Source organism: Plectropomus leopardus, chromosome 22 (genome assembly GCF_008729295.1).
Source record: "Plectropomus leopardus isolate mb chromosome 22, YSFRI_Pleo_2.0, whole genome shotgun sequence".
Lineage (NCBI taxonomy): Eukaryota > Metazoa > Chordata > Actinopteri > Perciformes > Serranidae > Plectropomus > Plectropomus leopardus.
Window position 1 is genome coordinate 10,804,825 of NC_056484.1, and position 19,059 is coordinate 10,823,883.

Consider the following 19,059-nt stretch of genomic DNA (forward strand, 5'->3'; position numbering starts at 1 on the left):
AGGCTTTTTTATGATTATTTGGTACTAAAGCAAACAGATCTTTTTACACCCTGTTAAATTCTCTATTTTCCTCTGAGACTTTTGGATTTGTAGTACATAGCTGGCTTAGTGAGGGAAACTCTGGACAAGTCACCGTCATTGAGGTTTGGCGAAATTTAGAGGAAAAGGCACCAGGCCATAGACGTATGACACAAATTTTAGTTAATTTTAATTTGATTATTCAGTGGGTTTTCTAAAAGTGGAATATGTAAGCATTTATTTAGACCTAAAAACAAAATAATAATAATAATAATAAAATGTTTAAAAAATTAATCTCCATGATTTATGTTTATTTTTCTTCTTCTTTTTTGTGTCAAAGCCACTGGAAGCCACTAGAGAGGGCCTCAAGAGCCACATGTGGCTCCAGAGCCACAGGTTTCCTCTGGTTTAGTCTATCTTTTCACCAGCCCATTGCTCTAGTGAGCACAGAATCTGTGAACATGAAAATGTTATTTTTTTCATGATTAAGAAATCAAACCCAAAATTACCAAACAATACAAATCTTGTTCAATTTCATTTAACCATAATAACTTTGCTTCCACGGGCTATAATGATAGGAATGAACCATTTGTCCCCTCTCTGTTTTGATTACTGTCCCTGGTTTATAGTTTGAAGCAGTTGTTGTAGTGAGCGCTGTGGACCAGCAGGGGCGCTGGTTGTCCCGCTGTGTCTCATTGTTTGCGGCTCAGCGCTGCTCAGCACCGCCGGGCGGAGTGAGAGGAGACGGGTCAGAGGAAAATGGCGGACGGTGTGGATCACATCGATATCTACGCCGACGTAGAGGAGGAATTCAACCAGGTATTTAATCCGCATTCACCGCGCTTCTTCTAATGGTGCTGTTTTGTGTATATTTGTACAATCCTTCGCTGTTAGTGTAGCCGGCGAATGGTTTGCTCTGCTGGTCAAACGAGGCTCCTCCGCATACAGGCCCCCCTCTCACCATGCTGCAACCTGCATCCTCAGCTACAATATCGGCTGGAAATGTTGCGTTTGCGGTGTCGTGGGCATTTAACACGACAAACGCGGCGTGTAATAATGAACATGCAATGCGTAAATATTCATTATTTGCTCGGGTGAAAGCTAAAAGCAGCCGAGTTCATTGTTGAGCGTTCACGGGCTCAGGCCCTGGCATGGCCGCCGGTGGCGCGCGAGCAAACCAAACAAACGCAGTTACGTTAGCTAGTTAGCGTTAGCTGCTTTCTAAATAGTTATGTGCTGTAAGTTTCTTTTTTTAAAATCATTTCTGTTTTGAGTTCACGTGAGCAACGCGAAGATAATTAAATTTGGTCGTGAGAGGTTGAAGTTATGAATTACAAACACATTTTGATAGATGAAACGTTATGGATTAGCCTCTGACTGTTAGCTTCGTGTAACATTAGCATTCATGTGTCCGCTGGGTTGTTTTCTTCCTCCACACACGCCCCCATTGTTGTTTTTAGGGCACGCAAAGACAGCGTTTTCGACAACATTATCTTAATCAAACCTGTCTTACACCAGTTGTCATGTTGACCCATTATGTGCACTGAAGATGCATCAAGCGGCTCGTGTTTAGAGTAGGAAGTCGCACAGCTTGTCTTTTATTTATGACGTTTTTCTGTTAAATTAACAAGGCTGGCTAGAAAATCACTCGCATACTAACCCAATGTCATACTGCATACTTAAAATGAGTAATGTGTCAGTCCTTGTCAGTAAAAGTATTTATTTAATTATTCTATTTAAGTCTGGTTATAGCATTGTAATGTTACTTTGAGATCGAAAAAGGTCAATTAAATCTGCTCCTGATCAGTTTACACTTTCCTGACTGGGCCCTCTAAATGAAAATGATCAATCCACTATTGATCCCCAGAGGACTTTGGCTATCGGTATCTCTATATGCCCCTATCTATAATTGGGAGCAACAGTAGTACTATGAATACATTTGCACAACTACAGTGATTTCTCCAATAACCTGTTACACTGTATTCATTTAACTGCACTTGTTTCGCATAGTTTGTCTGTCAGGTTAATTGTATCTGGCCACATTCACAGAAAATATGTATTCACTAGCCGTGTACATAAGAAAATGTAGGTGTGTTTACAGAATTACTAAGCTCCAGTATAGGGGTCGACAGGTTATCTGCCTGCCTATTATTGTAAATGCATAGCAGGTCCAAATATCGGTATCGGTTTCATTAAGTACTACTAATCAGTATCATATTGGCCCTGTCAAACCAACATCGGTCAACTCCTAATCCAGCTGCCCTATTTCAAAATAATCAGATTAAAGTGTTCAAAAACAAGCCTACTTAGTTATCAGGAAGTGCAGAGTCCTTTCAGCTCTAATGGATTTAATGTGATGTAAAACACAGTGCAAACAAGCGCTTTTGATTATGGTTGACTATAGTTGATTATGTAAGAACTGTCTGTGTGCAGCAAACTTCACTGGAAATGTATGTGAAATATGCACATATATCGATCACTTCATCTATGCAGTTTATGGCAGTTTATTATTGCATGTCTACCAGTATGTACACCAAAGAATTGTTGTCTTATGTCTGCGCTGTCAACATTAAGAGTTTACAGACTTGTTGATCTGATAAGGGAAGTCAAGTTGCCCACTGAATATAAATGAAAATAACTGCCTTTTCTTGAATCAGGGACACATATTTCAATTCAGACAAATCATCAGAATCTTCTGTCCCACTAGATACTGCTGTAATCAAATATTGCATTGTGTCATTGTGTAAGGGATGTGCTGAAAAATGAAAATATTCTTGTGTGATTCTACACATTCTGGTACTGAATGGCATTATACAACTTTGAGATTTACTCACAGGTATAATTATTGTTGTGAGCCCACTCCTAATATTTTGCATATATGTTCTGTCGTGCTCAACAGGAAGCAGACTACCCAGTCCACGAACAGATCGACCTGTATGATGATGTTATATCCCCATCAGCCAACAATGGTGACGCCCCAGAGGACCGCGACTACCTGGACACACTGCCCACACCAGGTGGCTCAGAGGGAGGGAAGAGTGCACCACCCAACGTGGTGTACACCTACACTGGCAAAAGGATTGCCCTGTACATAGGAAACCTCACATGGGTGGGTATCATAGGATTCTGTTCAGGTCACTCAGATATGTGGAGAAAAAATATTAAAAGACGATCCTGAAACAGGATATTATTGTGCCATGCCAATTGTAGACCAACACATTTATCTGCAAGTTGTGAAACTTTGCATAACATGCAAATACAAATACACATGATAATACTGTCTTCTTTTATGCAGTGGACGACAGACGAGGATCTGACAGAAGCTATCCGGTCGGTAGGCATCACAGATGTGCTGGAGATCAAGTTCTTTGAAAACAGAGCCAATGGACAGTCGAAAGGGTGAGGCCATTTTTATCTCTGTGTGACACGAGTGCACTAAATTGCAGCGTGCCATAGATTTTTACTTCTTGGTGCATATATGGGTCATAGTGCTTTTAAGATAGTGATGTTGATGGAAATAAGTATGGGCTATAAGTAAGTATAATACATACTGCTATTTATTTAAAATTTTGTTTTTGTCATGTCACTTTCAATGCAATCCTTTTCAGATCTGATGCAGTGCAATACTGTTTTGTAGATTGTGAAATTAAATTTGGGCAGAAAAATATGTTTAATGCCTGACCTAAACAAATCAAGACAAGGAATTAAAGTCACAAAAAATTATATAAATTTTAATTCCTTGTCTTGTTTTGTTTAGGACAGATTTTTATTTGATTTTAAAACTGCATTTATTTTAAAAATTATTATTATTTTATTTATTATTTATGATTGTGTACTCCCTCTGTATTAATCTTACAGGTTTGCGCTGGTGTGTGTGGGCTCGGAGGGATCATCCAGGAAGTTAATGGAGCTGCTGTCAAAGAGGGAGCTCCATGGTCAGAATCCCATCGTCACGCCGTGCAATAAACAGTCCCTCAGCCAGTTTGAGATGCAGTCACGCAAAAGTAAGTGGGATAAATGCAAACTTGGCATCAGCATATTTTAGTGTACTTAGCAAGAGTCAGCTTTAGCAGGCATGCTTGTCACCACACTAGTTTAACAGAGTCATGTGAAAGATATTTGGAAATTTAAGTACACTTTTTATACCTATTACTTTAATTATTGATCCAGTCTAGTTTGCATGTGCACACAATGCATACGCATTTATTATTTATTGCATATTATATGGAAAACTGTTGTTTCACAGGTACCCAGTCAGGCAGATGTCTGGAGAAGGTAAAGCTGGTCCCCCTGGCGCTGGCCCTCGTGGGGGTTTCCCCATGGGTCGAGGCAGAGGCAGGTTCCCTGGACCACCTGGCCCGGAGGAGACCGCTTCCCTGGTCCCGTTGGGCCCGGAGGACCACCACCACACTTCCCTGGTTAGTTTGGTAACAAGTCTTTGGTAGTAGTTAGTTAGGGCACTGATAGCTGAAACATTAAAACTACTGCTGGGTGAAGTGAAAAGCATCGATCATTTTGTCACAGTGCCATGTTCTGCTTGGAAACTTTGGGTCCTGGCATTTATTTGGATACCACTCGTCATGCTCCACCCACCCAAACACTTGTAGACCATGTACCCCCCCTCGTGTCATCAGCTCTGCCCAAAGGCAATGGAGACAGTGCACCACGCCACACTGCAAAAACTGTGAAGAAATGGCCATAGGATTAGTGAGGGTAAGAATGTCTGGGTAAACTTTTCAGAGGCAGAGTAAGGCAGGTCGTTCATTGGCTATACGAGGATTTGCAAATTTGCATGCTGTTGCCATGAAGCACTTGGTTACCAGTTGGTCTGCAGTGTTTGGGTGGATGGAAGCACATCAAGTGACATATGCATGAACGCAAGGACCCAAGGTTTCCCAGCAGAAAACTGCATTGTGAAGAGATTATCAATTTTAATCGCTTCACCAGCCAGTGTTTTTTATGTTTTCGCTGATTGGTGTGGATTCAGTTAAAAACAGTTTATGCCACAGCAGGTTTAATTCTAAACTTTACATCTCTAATATTTTTTTTTCATTTTTTGATTTTACTTAAATGATTCATAGCCAGAGTGTAGGAAGGAGCCTGCTGTTAGGATGTTGCTGATTAATTCAGCCACTGATATTTATTTTAAAGAACTAGTTGTCTCCTAGTCTAATTTAAACATTTCAACAGTTGTTTTTTTTCATATACATATAAGTATATATATACATATATGCATATATATATAAGTTGTTGTTGAATTTAACATTCCATATTGCTGCACCAGACAAGGTGAGTTCATTGCAGAAAATATTTTGTGTCTTGGAGAAACAGCTGAATTTTACATCCATTCTCAATGCAACAGATGCAATTAATGTCCAGTCCAAGCACTTAAGACAGGTGCACTGGGATTGTATGCACGTCACAAATCGCTCCATTTGATCACTACCACCTGTGCGATCTGTGATGTGTATGGATCAGTGCTGGCCGTGGTCATGCTCTATCACCTGTTGAGGTTTATGGGTCAGTGGATTCCTGATTTAGACCTGGTGTTCAAAGACATCTTTTTTTTTAATTTTATGTTTGTGTTTTCAGGCTTCTGTCATGCATGTGGTGATATTTTTACAATAATGTAGCAGTGCAACTGATTGAAATAATCATCACAGTGTGACAAATGCCTTGAAAACTTAACATGAGATTAAATGAAAATCTGCTCTCGGTCTGGCAGTGTTGCTCTGTCAGCGGAGTCCAGGCTTTGCTATTACTCACACCCGCATGGAACCAAGGCTAGTCTAGAGTGTGTGTTTCTTGTAAGGGATCGTTCACCCATTTAATCTCTCCTGGCAGGGCTGTGTCTTTGCATGTTTCCCTCCCCATCTGGTTTGTTCTTTCATTGTCCCTCTCCACCCCAGTTGAACAAATAATCCCGCCCTGGCTGCAATTTTCTGCTCACTGACTATTTCCAACATCATTCCTTGAGAAGCAGTTTGCTCAAAGCTTTACTTGGCAAGCTACCAACCTTCAACTTCTCGCAAATCTTGGATTGGCCGCCTTAGACACACACACACATAGTAGGAGAGAATGGAGCTGCCAGCTTTTCTCTTTTTTTTCCTCCATTTTTGCGTCTTTTTCCCTCCATCCCACCCTTTTTCACATCCCCTCTTTCGCTTAGTGGCTGGTGCCCCGTGCTGCTGGGCTGTGACAGGCCTTCAGTTAGTTGCGGGAAGTTAATGAAGGGAAGAGTTGTGATTGGTTTGCTTTCTTCCCCATTAGGCTCGGGGATGAGACCAGATCTGATTAGGCACCAAGATGGCCCTCTGATGGATATGGGTTTCAATCCCTTCCCGCCGGGGGGTAGGAACGGGAGCTGGCGTGGCAGAGGTGATACACCTCGATTGATCTGATCGATCACCTTTTTTATCCTAACCCTCAGCAGATATGCCATAGCTTCTTTGCATATGACGTCATACATTGGTGCGCTGTCCAGATGGAGGGCACGCAACTGGAGGCAACAATGACCAACACTGCACAAATGATTTTCACTGTTAGCGATTGTTCCAATTGATCAAATTGGGATAAAACAAGGGTCACTAAACGTCCAGAAAATAGAAGGACGCACAGGGGAAAAGTTCAAAAAAAGAGAGAAACATTGGCAGATGTGGATTAAAAACCTTCGTCTTCAGTTTTGAAGAGCGGAGTCAACTAATGTCAGACGTTACAGCATGGTGTTAAATGCCTCGAGTTGGATGCAATCGCAATGAGCTGTCTCGCGTATTTCGCCACAACCCACATTTTCAATGGCGTTTTACCAGATCTCTGGAAACAATTGACCTTCTAGGTAGATAGTAATACCTAAAGGTAGCCAATGTCGGCTAGTTACGGCAGCCTGACAGCTGTGCATCCATGTACAGAGTTGATATATAACAGACAGTTATACTCAAGCACATTTACACACCTGGCCAAAAACAAGGTGGCAGTTATTTCAGTTGTGGATCCAGTCGCACACAAAACAGGTAAAGTCCACCAGACTCTTGTACGCTTTCATGGGCTTGTGGTGTAACGGTAGGAGGTATGGAGGACGGGGCAACTGGTAACGACGATTGTGTCTACATTGGGCAGAAAATCATATTTTTTCATTTTTATATTGAAAACATCCAACATGAACGATACCTGCTGCCTTTAGGCTCACATAACCCTTTAATGTAGGCACATCCCTGGTTTTACAGTTCACGCAGTATACGCATTTATCACCTCCTGCCCTCCATCTGAATTCTGTGTGTGTCACAATGGTCACGTGATTGCAAACAAGCTATTAAAACCATCAGGTTAATTGCCCCAAAAACTCTATTTATCCCCTTAGAAGACAGTTTCCATTAAATACTGCTGGCCCAACATGAGGCCAGCGTGTTCACATTTTAGAGAAGCACATGATTTAGAAATGTGCTTTGTTCTGGCGAGGTCAGTTAAGATCAAAAATTCGCCATTGAAAAGAATGGTTTTAAAAAAGAAAAAGCATAATAAAAGCATTCACTCAGGATGAAGAGGCAGAAGCACAAAGCAGGTTTTTGAAGGCCATCCTGCCTACTCAACCATATTCATACTGCCCAAGTCAGATTCAACTTTTACTCATGCTTGTATAAAGTTTAGTCCGAAAACACACAGTACTTTTGTACTTCTTTTGCTCCTTGATCCTCTGAGGCTGTCTAAAAGCTCAATGTATTTAAAATGACTTAATGCAGCTGCATGAAACAAAATGCACCTGGCAAAGACCTTTAGCCTCCACTCGCATAGATGACATCTCTCAAATGGCCCTTGCAGGGGATGAATCTTGCTAACTGCACTATATACAGTATCTGTGGCAACCTAATGCAGTGCAGTCACTCAGTTTACTTATGAGGAAAAAGAAAGTGTTAATGCAGGTGCATCTGGTTTAAAAGAAGCCTGCTTGAAAGAAATTGCTATGAGTGTATCTCATCATCTCTTCTGTTGCCTTCTGATTTTATTTGCAGCATTATTTTGTGGCCTTTTGCAATGTGTTGTTCCCTGTAGCTATGGCTTGCTCTTCCTTATCTGTCTGTGTTGATGTCCCTGCTTTGAACTGCCTTAGTACCTATAAATATATCTACATTTGAAAGAAGTCATGGAAAATGTTTAGCTTGATCAATAAATTGGCCAAGCCGATATGTGTTTTATGCTTTAAACTAGCCCGTTTTTCAAGTAAAAGTCTGTGATTTTATTTAACAGCACATTTGTCTCCCCATCATACTTAAAAATGTTGGGGAGACCTACTATAACAAGCAAAACACAGAGCTCACTAGGTCTCTGTTTCACACGCTTCTGTTTTGTACTTTGTCGTCTCTTATAGGTGGCATGCAGGGTCCTCCACGCCCCCCTCCTGGTCCTCCTGGCCCCCCTGGTCCTCCAGGACCTCCACCTCCAGGTCAGGGGCCCCCCCTCCCCTTGCTGGTCCTCCAAATCGTGGTGACCGGCCTCCTCCTCCTGTTCTCTTCCCTGGTCAGTTTGGCCAGCCTCCAATGGGACCCCTGCCCCCAGGCCCCCCTCCTCCAGGTTACGGCCCTCCCCCTGGTCCCCCACCCCCTCAACAGGGCCCGCCACCCCCGGGACCATTCCCTCCACGGCCCCCAGGCCCTATTGGGCCCCCAATGGCTTTGGCTCCACCGCCACACATGCCAGGTCCCCCGCCAGGTGGACCACCACCCGCACCCCATGTCAACCCTGCCTTTTTTTCCCCCACCTGGCAACAACAACATGCCCCCCAACGACAGCCGAGGCCCCCCAGGACCAAACGACCCATACGGACGCCCGCCACCATATGACAGAGGGGACTACGGTCCTGGAGGCCGGTAAGAATGGGAGGTGGAGGTTGAACAAATAGTCAGTCCATAAATTCAAGTGATATTCTCTTGCAGGATGTTATTTATTTATTGATTGATTTATTGTTATAGCTTGTTTAGGTTGGTTGCAAAGATAAAAGCACAACTCTGGAAATTAACATTTGACTCTTTTGTGTGTAACTGTAGGGACATGGAGGCGTCACGGACCCCTCTGAGTGAGGCAGAGTTTGAGGAGATCATGAACAGGAACAGAGCCATCTCCTCCAGTGCCATATCCAGAGCGGTGTCTGACGCAAGTGCAGGTAACAATCATCGTATTAAAGGCTACGTCAGGGTGTCTGCAGGTTCCTAACAAGTCTTAAAATGTCAAAGATTTAATTTTATAAATATTGGGACCTAAAGTGATTAAATAGTTATGAACTTGACTTGTGAGGTCTTAATTGCCACAAATATTTTTAGGGCTGAACCTACCTCAGAATTATGTTCGCCAATACGAATACTCAACTATTTGTGATTTTTCCATATAAAGTTTTAAAGTTTGAATGGGCTCAGCAGGACATTCAGTATGACAGCAGTATATATGTAACATGGTAAACAAGCAAACAGCGGGTCAGAAATGTGCGACATTTTTCGCCAGTGTTAGATATCGAACAAAAGACTGTATCGTATTCAGTTAAGCAGAAGAGAGAAGATAATGTTATTGCTGAGCTTTAAAGTCTCGCCCTTTCTGCTGCTGCCTGCGTGTCTGCAGCTCACTGTACCAAAAAGTAGTGTCAAAGTCAAGAATGCTCACTTTGTAGCAAAATCTGGGGACCACAATGTCCCAAAAAGTACACTGCGCAGCCCACTGACAAGCAAGAAAAAAACCAGACTGCTCAATTTAAAGCAATCTCAGTTGACATGGGGGTCTCCGACTGGTTATTTGAATCTCTCTAATTTCATTTATCAGTCTTTTAATTTATTTTTGTTGAAATTTAGATTAATTTAACTCACTCTAATAACCATATTACTCCAAATCTGCCTCTACACAGGCCTAAATATACACTACCATACCATACCATTATACTTACCTGCAATGCTTGAATATGTAAGATCATTTCTCCAAAAAGCAGCCTTAAATTTGGTCAAAAATGATCTTGAAAAAGTCTTAGAAAGCATGAAATTTCAGTGTCTGATACCCGTAGACACCCTAAATGCTACAGAAGTTCTTAGTTAGTGTGGCTGTGATCAGATTTTATGCTAACAAGACGAAAGCCAATTAAAGTTTAACGTAACCTTGTGTTCTCTTTAGCTGACTATGGCAGTGCTATAGAGACCCTGGTGACAGCTATCAGTCTGATTAAACAGTCCAAAGTGTCAGCAGACGATCGCTGTAAGGTCCTCATCAGCTCCCTGCAGGACTGTCTCCACGGCATTGAGTCAAAAAGCTACGGTTCTGCCTCCAGGTGAGATTTTAATTTTGTGTAGTTGCCAATATAATTACATTATTTTCAAGCTGTGCTAAAAAGACACATAAGAACTCTAGTCAGGTAGAATATCTTGAATAGAATATTTTTGGAAAAAGACATGATTTAAAGATGTGTAGAATATTTGCCTCCCATGTGATATGGTTGTGTATTTTCTATCATATATTTACTGTGATTCTGACTGTAAATTATTTCTTCCAAATGGGAATTGGCCCTGGAAGATTTGAAACCCTGGTACACAATCCAATGACGCTTGTCCATGTCCCTGCCAGACGGGAACGTTCCAGGGAACGAGACCACAGCCGCTCCAGAGAAAAGAGCAGACGGCACAAATCCCGCAGTCGGGACCGGCATGAGGACTATTACCGAGAACGCAGCCGAGAGCGGGACCGCCATCGCGAGAGGGACAGAGACCGAGACCGCGAGAGAGAGAGGGAGAGAGAGTACCGTCACCGCTAGACGGGAGGGGAGGTGGGTACAACTTCTCACGTGTTATTTTCTTCTGTCATAATCTGTCTTCTGTCGTGTTCCTCACTACATTTGTCTTCAGACTCAAACAACCTGAACTACACGGCAGAAGATGTGTTTGGGAAAAGTCTGTTTGATTGCTCACCTTCTCTCTTCGTAGCTAGATTTAAGGTTTCAGATTAGTCGAGGAATATCTGTGACAAAAGAATATTTTAATCCAGAATAACTAATTATCAAGGAAATGTGACCTTTGTCCTCATGATTAGAGTCACATGTAAGCCATACAAGGCTTTTGAACATTTTAAAACTATTGAATTACAGCGACAAATGACTTCATTTAAAACTCTCTCTATGAATATATGAGGAAGGGGACAAGGAGAGAGGAGGTAAGCAAGGAAAAGACTTTAAAAACAGTCCTTTGATTTCAGGTAAGTGTAAGGTAAGTTTGCATTCCTTAAAATGTCCTTATTAGCACTCGCAGTTGTGTTTCTGGTCTGTTGGACAATATGTGTAATTCGTACTTATTGTATTCAACATGCTGCATTGCACAGACGGGTTTGTAAGAGTTGTATCTAAGCTGTGATTCTCCCCAAATCAGGACTTGAAATTGACTTTGTGGGTGCTTTGTTACTTTTTGGTCTACATGCCTCTGAAGCTGGTAATTTGCAAAATTTGTCAGCCACTTTTTGTTTTCTGCCAAATTTCAAAGTAAAATGAATTTTGTTACTAATTGCATGGAAATAAAGTAGTAAGAGCCCTGTCACTTGTACATTTTTGGCTGTGGTGGGTAAAATTTGGTGCTCACTCTGCCTTTTTGGCAGTTCAGCAACCCTCCATAAATATAACTTATCTTAACATCTTTTTGGCTTCTAAAAAGTGGAAATTATCAAAATTTTGTTTTACCAGCAGCAATGGCCAGTGGACCAAAAAAGTGATATGAAAAGACACTTATTCTGGCTTGAATATCAAGATCCAAAACTTGGTTGCCATTTGATTATGTGAGAGTACAATTGAAGTGTATTGTGTCTGCTGAGTTGGTTTGTCAGTGTGCTTGTAATTATAGTTCCTTGACTGATTGGCAGCTTTGTGATGTCACAGTATTTCCAAATCATTTTTACAGTATTTAATACAGATTTAGCATTCTGTGTGGTCTTCTCAGATTGGATTGTATTTTCAGAAAAAAAATGATGATAGTAGACCAGTCTACACTTTGTAATTATTACAATTTCAATTTAAATATTTAAATGTTATGCTGAAACGGTGAACATCTATATATCGAACAGTGTTGATATCTGCTGGTTTTTGGACACAAACATTTTGACAGTGTTTTTGTGCCATATTTGCATGTCAGTAATATTGCCTGACATTTAACTTTTGTCAAATTGAATGTTTTGTAGTCTGGTGTTGCTCACTTTTAAACCTTTATACCTCAATTTAAGACATTGAGGTGACGTCGGGGCAAAAAATGAAACCTTTTGATATCATGTTCCAGCAACATTGATCTTGGTGCCCTTAGTACACATAATGGGATCATTTTTGTAGGCAAAGGTCAAAGGAAAATCAAAATTTGATGTTCTGCTTGAGTTGATCAGTGGCTTTGAATTGAAATTGTTTGTAATTTGGTGATTGCCAGAATTGGTTTGCATTAGTTAGGATCAGAAAATTATTTTTTTCCAAATCCAAATGTCATTATTTAATATTTTTAGGTGAATTGTCTGATTAAGTAAAACTGAAAAAAATATGATTTCAATCTGTGAGAAAGGATGTAAAATAATATTGAATGTATACATCAAATGAAAACTGACAATTTTTAACGTTGATGCAGCAAATTCAAAATTAAATGCTGATTGTTATGACTGACAGAGGGCAGAAATTTACATTTTAATATTTGTTTTATGTGACTCTTGTGTGTATATTGAAATGACTTCAATTTAGGCTGCAGTGTTGATTTTGATATTATAAATTGTCCTAGGTTGGCCAGAGATCATGCAAGTATTTTCGAATATTTTGGCTCATAGCATTTGCTGGCTTTTTGGATTTTAAGTGATGTTATGGAGGAATTGTAGATACATTTCTTTGAAATCAGTTTATGCACAACTAATATTGATACCAAATTGTAAATGGTTTGCTGCTCTGAAATGATTTGAGGTAAATATTTTTCTCATTTGGTGTTAGAGTTTGACAAATCCTTTTGTAATATTTGTGGGAAGCCTTCTCCCATTGCGTTACTTGCGTGTTGAACATGATAACTTTTGTAAGGATCGATTTTGTGTGTCCTTATGCTCTTTAGTGCCAAAGCTTTTAGGATATCTGTGGTGTTGTGTATAAACCAGGCCTTATGAAGCAGTTTCTAGTAGGTCACATAGACCCCTCAGCATCTTTGTACAGTTGCACATCACCCCAAATAATATTTCTTAGAACTAGCTTTAAGACACAAATTACTTTCACTCTTAACACCTTCATGTTTTCAATTTTAAGGAAATGGCATATTTTTATATACACACTATTTCACAAGTGTCTCTTATACTGAGAAATATTAACTGGGGTGGTTTTGCTTGTGGAGTTGCTGAATTTTGAAAGCAGACAAAGTCTTTATCAAAAGAATATTACATGGTACTTGTCTCAGAATCTGTCATGTGAGCTAAATAGTGCAGAGTTGTGCAAAAAATTTTAAGCTGTCAGTCCTAACTAAATGGATCTAGTCCATGTCACACCTTATTGTCCTATACCTACTACACAACAGTTTTTACTGAAAAGTCCGACTTTGTGTCCACTGGGAACCTCTTAACAACAGATGACGTTTTCTAATTTTGGCAAAGAGCAAATATAGCTTTTAGCATTTCTTTTCACTGCAATGGTGCTTTTTTAATTTGAGTGGCAAAAGTAAAAATCCTTTTTTTAATATTGTTTTAACAAGAACTGCATTTCACTAGCATGCAGCAGCAATGACTGCAGTCTCTGATAGTGCACATTTTGTTATCTCTGTTAGATAAGAGATCCCCAGGGGGCACAGGGCCGAATAACTTTTGGTAATTTGTAGATGCCAAAATGCATTCTTTGAGTATATTTTACATAAATGTTTCTAGCTGTTTGAAATCTACCTTTGCATTCAGTATACCTTATAGCACAGTCATCAGGGGAAAAAAAGAACAAAGCATATTGCTTTTAGTCCAGATTGTAGTGTGGCTATTTGTTGTGTCCACAGACGCTTTGACACTGTTTTATTTGTTCATTGGGGGGGGGGGGGGGAGGGTGCATGTGTGCTGGGGATCACAGCCCAGATGTCCTTTCCAAGCAAGCATACTGTTTGTTCATGTTAAACCAGGGTCAAACAGAGTTTCCATCACGAGTCAGCATTAAGCATTCATTCCATTCAGTTACTAGGGAAGAAATTTAATGTATACCCGAATATACTCTGAGAGATCCCCAATCGACGCTGTATTAAATATATATTTAAAAAAATACCATTTCAGATTATGTCAACTGAAGACAATTATAATGCTTTAATAATGTTAAGGTCCCGGTTTATTGGTCCCCAGATTATTAGTTAACAACTCAACAGTGTAGCTATCACAGTGAGTAGAATTGATAAAGTGGAAGTTTTCCACATTTAATGTGCTAATACCTATTTCCTGAAATACCATACAATTCAATACGTTTTTTTAAAGACACGATTATGACAGTGGAAGCAAAAGTGATACCCACAGTGCCAAGCTTGGTACAATTTCCAAATTTAATTTGTGAAATAGCAGGGTCCAACAGTACTGGTTTCCAGGTTGTCATAGGCAACCATTTTGAGAAATTGGCAATGGATTCTTGGCTTTTTGCTGCCATCAGTGACAAGCACTTTTCAACATATAAAAATGGGGACAACAAACAGCAAATTGTGCACCCAAATGAAATGATTCTTAATATGTTTGTTTAATTAGTAATATTGAAGTATTGTTGTTGTGTGCAGAATCAGACAATGATGCACATGCATTGGTGCGTTTACTCACGTGCACACTTATTTAAATGTAAGTATCTGCTTTGAGGAGTGTTTTTGAACACACATACAAGGTCTTGGAATATATGGACCTTTTTAGGGGTTGACCGATATTGGTTTTTCAGGGCTGATATCAATTATTAGTAGTAAATGAGACCGATATTTGGAAATGATATGCATTTACAGTGAAAAGGAAAATCTTCTTTTCAATATTTAGAATTTGGAATATAACAAACTCCAACACAAAACTTTGTTCAGATGCCTTTAGCAAATGTGAAATCTAAACTGAAACTTTCAACATCATATACAGCAAGTTCCTAGTTGATTTGCAATAAAAATATCTCCCTGAGGTTTACAAAGTAAAACTATCTTTCTACTTTTTGATTAATTTTATCGGTGATCATTGAAATAAAACGCTGATACAGATAGCTTGCAAAATGCCAAATATCGGCCCCAGTAATCCGCCAGGCTGATAATCTGTTGAACCCCAGACTGTTTGACCCTGGTTTGGCTTTGATCTTCCATTTCCATATTGTAACAGCTGACACACAACAAGAAAATTCAATTTTGAACGTAGGTTCAAGGCATATTTTCGAATATGGCAAAAGATTTGTTAGACTAATATTTGGATGTAACTTTACTGTTGACAAAAGTTCAGTCAATCCCCTTCACTTGTCGTGGATGTTTTAGTGTGACGAGGAGTTCCATTGACTCTTACTGATGTGTTTTGTTATATACTGAAATTGTTGGCTAAGCTGTTTCTCTCTGTAGCCTTGCACCGATGTAAAAACCTTCCTTCAGAAAATCAAAGTTTCAATATGCATTTAAATTTGAACCGTGTGAAATTGTCTGTACTCCTTTGACAAGCCTGTAATAAGGCCTTTTTGGTGCAGATCCCATTTGTAATTCAGTGTAAAAAACAAAACAAAAAAAAAAACCAACTTGTATCACCAAGGCTTAATACCTTGGATTTAAATTTAACACTACCTGCCAAATGTGAAATGACTTTCTGTAACACAACTGTTGTCATTTCACCTGATAAATTTAACATTTCTGTTAAGAGTTGCCTGAAACTGAGTAGAAGTGTCTGGTCAGTGGACCACTGTTGACAGTCTGATTGACCATTGCTGTTGCCATATATAATCATGATGAAGAGGTTGCTTTTACAGTTCCTGTAACGTGCATGCTGGACTGTATTTTCTAAATACAAAAGTTGCCTAATGTTTCCTAGACCATATACTAAATTACATTGTTCTCTGTTGTATGACAAAGATATTGGTTTGCTTTGGACAATCATATCATTGGGCGGTTGTTTCAAAGTATCACCTGTTGTGTGTAAATCAGACGCGTGCCTTCCTCTTGGTAGTTTTTGTGTTATAATCTACAGCTCTTTTTGTCCTTTATGTGTCTTTCACTCCTATATTGCCTAATTTCCTGAAAAAATTGGTTGTGTCACAACCAATCATACACTGTTTCTGTGTTGTGTCACTGTGTTTAAAGTTTTCAGTGTTTAGTTTGTAGCTCTGTACATAATGCCTACCTTTACCATTGGTTGTAAGAAAAATGTCTCCCTGAAATAGCTGTATGATCATCATAGGGTCTGTTTTACTATTATTGCAAGAAGTAGAACATTTTACCTCACAAAAGTTTGTAAAACAAAACTATGCGTGACCAGTAAAAAGCTTTGCATAGGAGGAGGCAAGTGTTTTAGAAAACCACTGGTGGTTGGAAAATTAACTTGACCAATTTTTCAAGAAATTTCATAATTTTGCAAATCACCCCAAAAATGACAGTAGACTACATTGTGCAGAACTGATCCTGTAATGCCAGGTGCACACATTATGACTCAATTCAGCTTTCAGTAACTAGCGGATGAGTGTCGTTTAACCCAGCATAGCCTTACACTATCAACATTTTCCCTCACAACCATCCACTGTACACACTGTGGACAATTGTGTAACAAAAATGTCAAATTTCAATGTCTTTAAATATTCTATATTTCACATATGAACGTCAATTTCTGTCTGTCAAGAGCTACACATGCAAGTATCTATATATGGATTGAATTCTCATGCATATACAAAAATTGAATCCATGTTAAACTGGCAGTGATAAAGTGCATTTAGGCATAGCCTCAACTGCAGATTTTATTTTCTGATGTGTGTACATAATGATCGATTTCAAATTTGCTTCTTAGATATTTCCTGTTCAAGTTTGCATGACAATGTTTCTGTGTTAATGCCAGGGTTGGGTGCAATACTCAGTCAGCTGAGCACCAAGGGAAATGGAAGTCAATGAGCTAACGGTGCCATTTATAGGCCTCATTTTGAGGGACTTTGTGTGTCAATCCCCTTTATTATTTTCTGCCCTGATCCCTTGTTTCCAGTGCCCCTTTGCCCTTCGGAGCAGAGTCACAGAGGGTTGTTGAAATTCCCCATAAAATGGGACAAACCTTCAACGCGCTGAAACGTCATCAGTGGTCGTCAGTAGCATTGTCACATGTGCCTATGGCAGTATTGGTATTTTCACAGTGACATTTGCCATTTGTCTAATGGAAATAGTGAAGCATTAAATTTCACACTATCAATCAAACAAGTCATCATATAAAAGAGCAGTGTGTCAACATTAGGCCTTTAGCAGTGCTCTGTAGGCTAACGTTGGCAGCCATGCTTCTTCCCTGCTAGTCTGTTCTGTAGTTTGCTGATTTGTGCATGATTTTTTAAGTAAAATTTCAGGAATCATAAACCATCAAAGGGGAAAATGCATCACAGCAATATGCAGAACTTAATGCATGAATCCCCAAACACAATTAATATTACCTGACTAGCAGTTTTTTTTTTTTGCTTGAAAATGTCCATCAGACATTGAAACATCAAACTAAGATAAAACATCATAGTTTTTAAGTGCTTATTAACCTAGAAATTACATTTCCAGGTTTCTTTTGTTGCATCTCACTGATGATTTTCCAACCGTTTTGAAGTGTAAAAACCTTTGTGTGGAGGGTCATTTAGCCCCAACACTTCGCCCTACCCCTCCATCCCAACAAGAATCTGGACACCCTACCCAGCAGCATTGACGTGTAAAACTGAGGGCTAAGTGGTAGGAGGCAAGGGGTGTTTTGGGATAAAGCTTTTAAGTTCCCTGATGACACAGTGCTGTGACAGAGAAACAAAAATCAGTAAGTGCACTTAGACAAATTTCCAGCCCCGTGCCTCACAGCGATGGTGAATTGAGCCCAGCCCTGGTGCACCATGTCTGTGTAGTGTAGAGGTTTGATGATGAGGGGGGAAAGTGTTCACTGTTGGGCTGCCTCCAAACCAAACTCCACCCTTCGTTTTGACACCTTTCAGCTAACGAGGATCAAGGATGGATGGAAGGAAAAGGAGGAAGTGCGCCACCACCTCCCCACCCTGCATGACCGGACAGGATTTACAACCACCACCTCTTCCTCCACCCCTCCATCTCTCCTCTCCTCTCCGTCTCCACCCATCCTTCTCTCTGTCTGTTCATCTTGTCTGCCTGAATAAGAGCAGTGGATGGAAGACCCTGACCTGTGTAAGGCTATGTTATCCAAACATCTATTCTCATGGTAACTAAAGATGAAAGAAAAGAAACTTTCCAAACAGTTCTTTTATTTTTACGATGTTTTATTTGACATGAAGATGACTACGTGTGATGCTTTTTTGCAAAGAAACAATAAAAAAAAATGGCCCATGCAGCCCCCTAACCAGAAGACACAAACATTATATCCTATTTGTTTTTTTATTTTTCCTTGGCTCGCTGTACTGTGTACATTCAGTTTAGAGATCAGTTTTTATAGGGTACATCTCTGATGTGTTCTCCCCACCCCTCCCTCTCATTCTCATTTATCCTTTTGTTGTTAGTATGTTTGTAAATGTCTCTCTGCTTTTGATTAAAAACTAGATGGTGTTGTAATAAAAAATGTTTACTGAGGTACTCGATGCATTTTGGTGAATTCCTCTACATGTTTGGCTCATTTATATTAAATGTGTATTTTGGACTGCAAACTATTTTTCATATTGAATTTGTCTACGTTTAGGTGTTGTTTTTTAGCTGTATTAGCAAGTAGCTGTAGAGCCCTGTAGTTTAGTCCCCTTTTTTGTTGTTTTGTGTTTTTTTTTTTTTTTCCCTTAAAATGGATAAAACTTTTACAAGGTAAGAAACAAATGAGATGATTGTATTTTTTACTGATGTGAATTGATGGGTGGATGGAAAGATATGTAGACCTTGAACAAGTCAAAGGTCTACA

At 39.8% G+C, this 19,059-nt stretch overlaps 1 protein-coding gene across 1 annotated transcript; it reads left to right on the forward strand.

Annotated features, from left to right (window-relative positions):
• Positions 1-710: 710 nt before the first annotated feature.
• LOC121961099 (cleavage and polyadenylation specificity factor subunit 6-like) lies at positions 711-18,817 on the forward strand. The gene is given in 14 exon segments (XM_042510962.1): positions 711-837; positions 2,918-3,127; positions 3,314-3,417; positions 3,877-4,026; positions 4,277-4,371; positions 4,374-4,436; positions 6,289-6,396; positions 8,381-8,461; positions 8,464-8,756; positions 8,758-8,879; positions 9,057-9,172; positions 10,162-10,315; positions 10,609-10,807; positions 18,140-18,817. Coding segments are annotated over 13 exon segments (1,743 nt in total). The 5' UTR covers positions 711-777; the 3' UTR covers positions 10,796-10,807; positions 18,140-18,817.
• The last annotated feature ends 242 nt before the right edge of the window (positions 18,818-19,059 follow it).